Source organism: Acomys russatus, chromosome 27 (assembly GCF_903995435.1).
Source record: "Acomys russatus chromosome 27, mAcoRus1.1, whole genome shotgun sequence".
NCBI lineage: Eukaryota > Metazoa > Chordata > Mammalia > Rodentia > Muridae > Acomys > Acomys russatus.
Genome location: NC_067163.1, coordinates 5,268,853 through 5,277,674, shown reverse-complemented (window position 1 = coordinate 5,277,674; position 8,822 = coordinate 5,268,853). Strand labels below are relative to the sequence as shown.

General features: G+C 59.7%; 1 protein-coding gene across 1 annotated transcript; it reads left to right on the top strand.

Moving 5' to 3' along the window:
• Positions 1-2,116: 2,116 nt before the first annotated feature.
• Positions 2,117-6,174, top strand: Irs2 (insulin receptor substrate 2). Its single transcript, XM_051169586.1, has one exon. The coding sequence runs from the start codon at positions 2,145-2,147 to the stop codon at positions 6,150-6,152; it is 4,008 nt and encodes a 1,335-aa protein (XP_051025543.1). The 5' UTR covers positions 2,117-2,144; the 3' UTR covers positions 6,153-6,174.
• The last annotated feature ends 2,648 nt before the right edge of the window (positions 6,175-8,822 follow it).

Sequence of the window (8,822 nt, the reverse complement as noted above, 5' to 3'; positions counted from 1 at the left end):
GTGCCTGCACCGGTGGGCAGTCACACACATTTGCACGCATACAGGAGTGGACACTCTACTGATCTCTTGTTTTTAAAGGGTGTAGTTTAAAATAAAAGACCGAATTCAATATATCGCTTTGAGGTTAATTTTATGGTGATATTTACTGCATTAGTGATTTTTCCTAGGCTTTGGCTACTCATTAGTAATTATAATCATAACTGTATACACGCTAAAAACAGAACAGGTCCAATATTAGATTTGGTTATCTTGGCATACAGAATTCACCATTGGAGTGTTTAACGCACATTTTATACAAAGGTTAAAGCAGCTATGGTCTTCAGAATCACAATGTGCAATTATTTTTCTTAAACATGTCATTGTGTTTGCAATAATGACTTTTGTAAATTACACAGGGCATTAGAAGGCTACGTTCCAGTACTCGGTACAAAATGAGCAAGGTTAAACTGTAAGATAAACTCTTGTCACGAATAGTTTCACTTAGATACTTATTTCCCCTGATGGGCAAGGGTTTTGTTTACCCTTTAGAGTTCTGGATTCCTAGCCTGCCCTCTGTGAAACCAGATCACTGCCCTTTCTAGTGGCCCTGTCTGTCAGGACTCTGTCAGGAGACAGGACGTGCGGGTGCTTATTTGCCCTCGACTTTGAAAGTCACAAAGGCCACGTAGATAGAGAAATTCAAAGCAGCAGTTCAAGGGCATCTTGGGTTGGCGCTGTGCCCGCGGCCGCGCTCCTAGATACCGCGACGCCCGCCGGTAGCTCGGGTGCGGGGTGAACAGGGCTTGGGGCGCTGGCCGAGAGCGGTAAGGGCGCGGGATGGGGGCGGAGGGGGGGGAGACGACGCCCGCCAGCACCCGCTCCCGCCCAGGCCCGCCCTTTCCCGGCACTATGGAAACCGCATTTTCCTACGCCAGCACGCCCTCCTCCTCTCTCCTATTACATCCAGAACAGGCGACTTCCACTTCCCGGGAACCTGACAAGTGAATGGCTCTGATGACGCCCCGGAAAGAGCCCACGGCCGGGGGCGGGGGCGAGCGCCCGCGGAGGGTGAGGCGGGTTCCGGGGCGCCCCTCGCTCGGCTCGCCGCCGAGAAAGGGCACCGAGCTGCCATGGACCCAGAGTTCGCCGGCAGCGATGCTCGTAAACAAGCCGGGCCGCGCGCCTGCCACCCACAGCGGGCACCGCCCTGCGCCGCGCGCCCACCCCGGCTACTGGGGTACGACCGCCGCCCCGCACCAGCTCCGACCTCCCGCCTCCGTTCCCTCTGCGCGGCGGAAGCCTAGTGTCAGTTAATAGGGCGCGAGGCAGAACACAAACCCCGTACCCGCCTCCTCCGTGGCGGGCTTCCCGCCCTGGGTGGCATCGCCCCCGCCCGCATCCACAACGAGCCCCTGATTAATGAGCCCAGCCCGGCCCCCGCCGAGCCCCGCCGGGCCTCGGGGAGAGGGGGAGGGGACGGCGGGAAACGCGGCCCCGGTGTCGGCCCGCCTCCCCCCACTGTGCCTCAAGCTCATTGGCCGGACTCGCCGTCCGTCGAGGAACGCGGGACCAATGCGGGGCGGTGGGGCGGGGCGTCCGCGCTAGTGTGCCTGCGTAACGCAGCGTCACGTGTTGTTTTGCTCTTAGTTCAGTCACTCGGTGCGCGATGTGTTACTCACTGTGCGGCGGGGACCGCGACAAGCCCGGGTCGTCGTTGGTAGCGGCAGCAGCAGCAGCGGCGGCGGCGGCGGCCCCAGTGTCGGCGTGGGCCCCAAGTGTCCGGACGCAGATCGGTGTCGCGCAGTGCAGAACGGCGACAGCAGGCCGGTCGCGCGCGTCCTAAGCTCGGCCCCGCGGCTCGGGGACCCCGACTCTCGGCCCAGCCAGCCAATCCCCCGGCGCCGCCTGAGAGCCCGGGAGGCAGCGGCCGCGGACAGTCGAAGCGGAGGGCGGCCACCACCCTTGCCGAGCATCCTTCGGAGCGGCGGAGGGCCCTGCGCCACCGATCCGCGCGCGCCTCCTAGCCCACCGCCTGGGCCCGGGGGACGCGCGCGCGTGGCCGGGCGGCCGGGCGACGGGTGGCGGGGAGCCGCCCCCGCCCGCGCCCCTCGGCCCTCGCCGGCCCCAGCGCGCCCAGCCGGCCGGCGCGGCCTGAACCAGCGGCGATGGCTAGCGCGCCCCTGCCTGGGCCCCCCGCGTCGGCGGGCGGGGACGGCCCGAATCTCAACAACAACAACAACAACAACAACCACAGCGTGCGCAAGTGCGGCTACCTGCGCAAGCAGAAGCACGGCCACAAGCGCTTCTTCGTGCTGCGCGGCCCCGGCACGGGCAGCGATGAGGCAGCTGGGGCCGGGGGGTCGCCGCCGCTGCCGCCGCGGCTGGAGTACTACGAGAGCGAGAAGAAGTGGAAGAGCAAGGCGGGCGCGCCGAAGCGAGTGATCGCGCTCGACTGCTGCCTGAACATCAACAAGCGCGCGGACGCCAAGCACAAGTACCTGATCGCCCTCTACACCAAGGACGAGTACTTCGCCGTGGCAGCGGAGAACGAGCAGGAGCAGGAGGGGTGGTACCGCGCGCTCACCGACTTGGTCAGCGAGGGCCGCTCTGGCGATGGGGGCTCGGGCACTGCGGCCACCGGCGGGTCCTGCAGCGCCTCTCTCCCGGGCGTCCTGGGCGGCTCGGCGGGCGCCGCTGGCTCCGATGACTACGGGCTCGTGACGCCCGCCACGGCAGTCTACCGCGAGGTGTGGCAGGTGAACCTGAAGCCCAAGGGCCTGGGCCAGAGCAAGAACCTGACGGGTGTATACCGCCTATGCCTGTCTGCGCGCACCATCGGCTTCGTGAAGCTCAATTGCGAACAGCCGTCGGTGACGCTGCAGCTTATGAACATTCGGCGCTGCGGCCACTCGGACAGCTTCTTCTTCATCGAGGTGGGCCGCTCGGCCGTCACCGGTCCTGGCGAGCTGTGGATGCAAGCCGATGACTCGGTGGTGGCGCAGAACATCCACGAGACCATCCTGGAGGCCATGAAGGCGCTCAAGGAGCTCTTCGAGTTCAGGCCTCGCAGCAAGAGTCAGTCGTCCGGGTCGTCCGCGACTCACCCCATCAGCGTGCCGGGCGCGCGCCGCCACCACCACCTAGTCAATCTACCCCCTAGCCAGACCGGCCTGGTGCGCCGCTCGCGCACCGACAGCCTGGCGGCCACTCCGCCAGCAGCCAAGTGCACCTCTTGCCGGGTCCGTACGGCCAGCGAGGGCGACGGCGGCGCGGCTGCCGGCACTGGGACGGCGGGAGGCAGACCGCTGTCGGTGGCAGGGAGCCCCTTGAGTCCCGGGCCGGTGCGCGCGCCCCTTAGCCGCTCGCACACCCTGAGCGGCGGCTGCGGAGGCCGCCCGAGCAAAGTGACTCTGGCGCCGGCAGGGGGAGCCCTGCAACACAGCCGTTCCATGTCCATGCCCGTGGCGCACTCGCCGCCCGCAGCCACCAGCCCCGGCAGCCTGTCCTCCAGCAGTGGGCACGGCTCGGGCTCCTACCCGCTGCCTCCCGGCCCCCACCCGCACCTGCCTCATCCGCTGCACCACTCCCAAGGCCAGCGTCCTTCCAGCGGTAGTGCCTCCGCCTCGGGCTCCCCCAGTGACCCCGGTTTCATGTCCCTTGACGAGTATGGCTCCAGCCCTGGCGACCTAAGAGCCTTCAGTAGCCACAGGAGCAACACACCCGAGTCAATCGCGGAGACTCCTCCAGCCAGGGAGGGCAGTGGGGGCGAACTCTACGGGTACATGAGCATGGATAGGCCCCTGAGCCACTGTGGCCGCCCTTACCGTAGAGTCTCTGGGGATGGGGCTCAGGACCTGGACCGAGGACTGAGGAAGAGGACTTACTCCCTGACCACGCCTGCCCGGCAGCGGCAGGTACCCCAGCCTTCCTCTGCCTCCCTGGATGAGTACACTCTGATGCGGGCCACCTTTTCTGGCAGTTCGGGTCGCCTCTGCCCATCCTTCCCTGCGTCCTCTCCCAAAGTGGCCTACAACCCTTACCCAGAGGACTATGGGGACATTGAGATTGGCTCTCACAAGAGTTCCAGCAGTAACCTGGGGACAGATGATGGCTACATGCCCATGACCCCTGGGGCAGCCCTTAGGAGTGGTGGCCCCAATAGCTGTAAGAGTGATGACTACATGCCTATGAGCCCCACCAGTGTGTCTGCCCCCAAGCAGATTCTGCAGCCTCGTTTGCCTGCAGCGGCAGCCTTGCCCCCCTCTGGAGCAGCAGCAGCAGCAGCAGCGCCAGCACCCCCTTCAGGGCCTGGCAGGACCTTCCCAGTGAATGGAAGCAGCTACAAAGCCAACTCCCCAGCAGAGAGCTCCCCAGAGGATAGCGGGTACATGCGGATGTGGTGTGGCTCCAAGCTGTCCATGGAGAACGCAGACCCAAAGCTGCTCCCCAACGGGGACTACCTCAACATGTCCCCCAGCGAGGCGGGCACCGCTGGCACCCCTCCTGACTTCTTCTCAGCAGCTTTGCGTGGAGGCAGCGAGGGCCTCAAAGGCGTTCCTGGCCACTGCTACAGCTCTTTGCCCCGCTCTTATAAGGCTCCCTATTCTTGCGGGGACAGTGACCAATATGTGCTCATGAGCTCCCCTGTGGGGCGGATCTTGGAAGAGGAGAGGCTGGAGCCCCAGGCAAGCCCAGGGTCTGGCACCTTTGGGGTAGCTGGGAGTGGTCACACCCAGCCTCATCACTCAGCAGTGCCTTCCCCCATGAGGCCAAGCGGCAGTGGTGGCTGCCGCCCTGAGGGCTTCCTGGGTCAACGCTGTCGGGCAGTACGCCCCACACGCCTGTCGCTGGAGGGTCTACAGACCCTTCCCAGCATGCAAGAGTACCCTCTACCCGCAGAGCCCAAGAGCCCTGGCGAGTACATCAACATTGACTTTGGGGAGGCCGGTACCCGTCTGTCTCCGCCTGCTCCCCCACTGCTGGCATCGGCGGCCTCATCTTCTTCGCTGCTCTCAGCCAGTAGCCCTGCTTCGTCCCTGGGTTCAGGTACCCCAGGCACCAGCAGCGACAGCCGGCAGCGCTCCCCGCTCTCTGATTATATGAACCTGGACTTCAGTTCTCCCAAGTCCCCTAAGCCTAGCACCCGCAGCGGGGACACAGTGGGCTCCATGGATGGCGTTCTCTCCCCGGAGGCCTCATCCCCATACCCACCGCTGCCCCCTCGTCCTTCTGCCTCCCCTTCCTCCCTGCAGCAGCCTGTGCCACCCGCCCCAGGAGAACTGTACCGCCTGCCTCCAGCAGCAGCTTCCCCATCCCAGGGCCCCACTGCTGCCTCCTCAGTGTCCTCTGAGCCTGGGGATAATGGTGACTATACCGAGATGGCCTTTGGTGTGGCTGCCACCCCGCCACAACCTATAGCAGCACCCCCAAAGCCAGAAGGTGCCCGAGTGACTAGTCCTACATCGGGTTTAAAGAGGCTAAGTCTCATGGATCAGGTGTCTGGGGTGGAGGCCTTCCTTCAAGTCAGCCAGCCCCCTGACCCCCACCGGGGTGCTAAGGTCATCCGTGCAGACCCGCAGGGGGGACGTCGTCGCCACAGTTCAGAGACCTTCTCTTCTACCACCACTGTCACCCCAGTGTCCCCATCCTTTGCCCACAACTCCAAGCGCCACAATTCGGCCTCTGTGGAAAATGTCTCTCTCAGGAAAAGCAGTGAAGGCAGTGGCATCCTGGGAGGAAGTGATGAGCCACCCACATCTCCAGGACAGGTACAGCCCTCAGTGGCTGTGCCCCTAGCGCCACAGGCTAGGCCATGGAACCCTGGTCAGCCTGGAGCTTTGATTGGCTGTCCAGGAGGTAGCAGTTCTCCCATGCGCAGAGAGACCTCGGTGGGTTTCCAGAACGGCCTCAACTATATCGCCATCGATGTGAGGGGTGAGCAGGGGTCCTTGTCGCAGTCTCAGCCGCAGCACCCACAGCCAGGAGACAAGAGCTCCTGGGGCCGGACCCGTAGCCTTGGGGGGCTCCTCAGCACCGTCGGAGGCACTGGCACCAGTGGCGTGTGTGGGGGCCCAGGCACTGGAGCCTTGCCCTCTGCCAGCACCTACGCAAGCATCGACTTCTTGTCCCATCACTTGAAGGAAGCCACGGTGGTGAAAGGTGAGGTCCTCTGACCTTGAGGATGGGAGGGAGGGTGGAGTGTCCGGTGGCAGGATGTCATTCTTCCTTAGTGGTTCCTTGGCCTAATTGCCGATGTGCTGGCTGGGTCTTCTCCCTCTTGCCTGGCATGCCATCGATGGTTGTCTTTCTCCAAAGAACTCGTCAAGAACATTGACTTGGCTTTGAATAGAGTTAATGGCTTCCCCCTTGGGCTGGAGATTGACCTTGTTTTAGATTGAGCCATCTCTCGCCTGGGTGCTCATGGTCTTGCCTTTTCCATCTGTTGGCTCAGTGGAGGTTCTACAGGGTGGCCACTCCAGAGGAAAGTTGTTTAGATCTTTACAGCTGAGGGTTTCTGAAGGCACCTGCTGCTGGTTCTGTGTGAGTGCCTTGGCCGCAGGTCACTGCTGCCCAGATACAAGGTTTATTAAAATACACCCAAGAGTCCCTGGGTACGTGGGTATGAGTCTCTGTGCTGCTCACAGGAGCAGTTTCTGTCATTTCGGGTTCACATGTAGACTCTGACAAGCTTGTCCATCAGAGGCACCATGGTTCCCACAAGGGACGTGCGGCTGTTTTCACCTGCGCGTAACTGGGAGTTTCCTGGAGGGTTTCCTGTCTGTCGGTACTAGGCAAGCAAACCTCCCAGGATTTCTGGTGCTACAGGTCCGGGACCTGGCAAAATGGCATTGTTAATAAGTCCCCAGGTAATGCTGGAGCTGTTGATGTGGGCATACCAGCTAGCAGAGCCCTGGGGAGATGTGAGAACTCCAGAGCCCCTGGAAAGGCCCTTGTGGGCTGGGCAGAGAAAAGCATGGAGATTGGCATAGGGACAGGGTGTTCTGCGATGCTCAGAGCTCCCGAGACACTAACACTCAGCCGCGGTTCAGGACCACAGGGAAGATGAAGGTGCCGGTCTTTTGGGAACTGTGGGACTGGAGGGTGCCCATAACTTGTCTCTTTTACCCCTTATAGAATGTGCACGAGCGTAGAGATGGGCTTGCTGTGCAGCTGACAAAGCCTTCTGTGCCTCAGAAATGGCTGGGGTGTGGAAGTAGGCAAGGCAGCTGGATTGCTCTGCCCTACGGCCCTCCATCTTGGCTGTGTCTCTGTATGGCATGCTGTGTGCCATGGTGGAGTCAGGGCCAGGGGTGTGTTTTGGCAGCAAGGTGGTGGTCTATGTCTCACAGGGCCAGTTGAACGCTATCAACGCTCACACTGTGTTTTCTAGTATATTTGAGACTGTTAATTCATTGGATCCAGGCTTATATAGCTTGGGGCAAATACTGGCAAATTCTAGGGTAATAGTTGAAAAGCTACTTCTTTTACTATTGTAATGAAAACTGGAGTGGAGGAAGAGGAGCCTCTAGGACTTGCTAATAGTGTAGCACTTCAGTGAACTAGAAGTTGGCAGAATGTGTCTCCTCCATGGAGGATCGCTCAGCTGAAGGTCACTTTGCCAAAGTTTCACTAAACCATACAAAATTTCTAGTGCTAGGGAGCTGAGGCGAGCTAAGCCACGGGCCATGTAAACACCACAGGGTATGTGTGTGTGGCTGCTGAATGGGTTAAGTCTGCCTGCCTGCCTCACCCACACACTTACTTGGTTGGCAACTTCCAGGTCCCTGGCAGAGGGGAGAAGGGTTGGGTAAACATACAGAGCTACGCCTAGGTGGGTGATGTACTTTGGGAACCCCAGGCTGAAGTCAACACTTTGAAGCTTGGGGCCTGAGGTACAGTCACTACATTCAGAGAGAGGATTCACTGGCGGATTAGCAAGAATGCTGACCTGCAGGGGGGAAGTTTGTTTAGACACCTGGTTCCTCTAGTCCTGCTTAAGGTTTCCCACCAGGATAAAATTCCTGTCAGCCTGCAGGATTCACACATGTGAAGTCCAAATGGCTCTTCACACAAGCAGATGTGTGCGTGGAGGGGGCATTTTGGTTGCAGTTATTCTGAGTTCTGCGGATGTGGTGCTAAACCCCTTTTCTAAAAGGAGACCTTTAACAGGAAAAACAGATGACAGCAGTTCATCCATTGTCCCAAAGCCACGTGTTCAAAGGAAGGCTTACATGCCAAATAAGATTTCTAGCACATTGACTGGAGCAGAGAGCTGCATCTGAGTAGGGGAAGTGAGCATGCAGTCTCCGCTCACAGAGCGGGCCCTTGATGTCTGTTGTGCCGCAGAGGACCCCTGAGGACCCCAGGTTGGACATCTTAGGGCTAGCTCACATGCAGGTAGAATGTTGGTGGTGTGCGCAGGTTGAAAGTTCTCTGCAGGGCACTGTGAGAGGGTGATTTGTAGAGGCCAAATTAGAAGCATGAAATTGAAGCTGAAATGCGGACTGTCCTCTCAGCTTACCAAGCTTTGCCCAGGCTCTTAGCAGTGCTCCATGTGCTCTCATCCCAAGCTGCTCCCTCATATTCTCCTTGGACAAACCTCGATAGTTACACAGGCACGGAATAATTTAGCTCAACCTTGGTAGTATGTTGTACTTTAGTAATAGAGACATAAACTCTTGGCACTGTCTCATTGTCCGTTGCAGTTGAATTGGGAATGAGTTAGTTTCTTCAATACAGCTGATTAAGAATCTAGTAAATTCTAGGTCTGTGTGTATGTGTAGTGAGCCTGATTAAGCTATTAGAATTGTTGTCTCGTTGGCAACTGAAAATTAATTGGATTA

Coding starts and splice junctions, on each gene's coding strand:
- Irs2 (XM_051169586.1), top strand. CDS start 2,145: ATGGCTAGCGCGCCCCTGCCTGGGCCCCCCGCGTCGGCGGGCGGGGAC.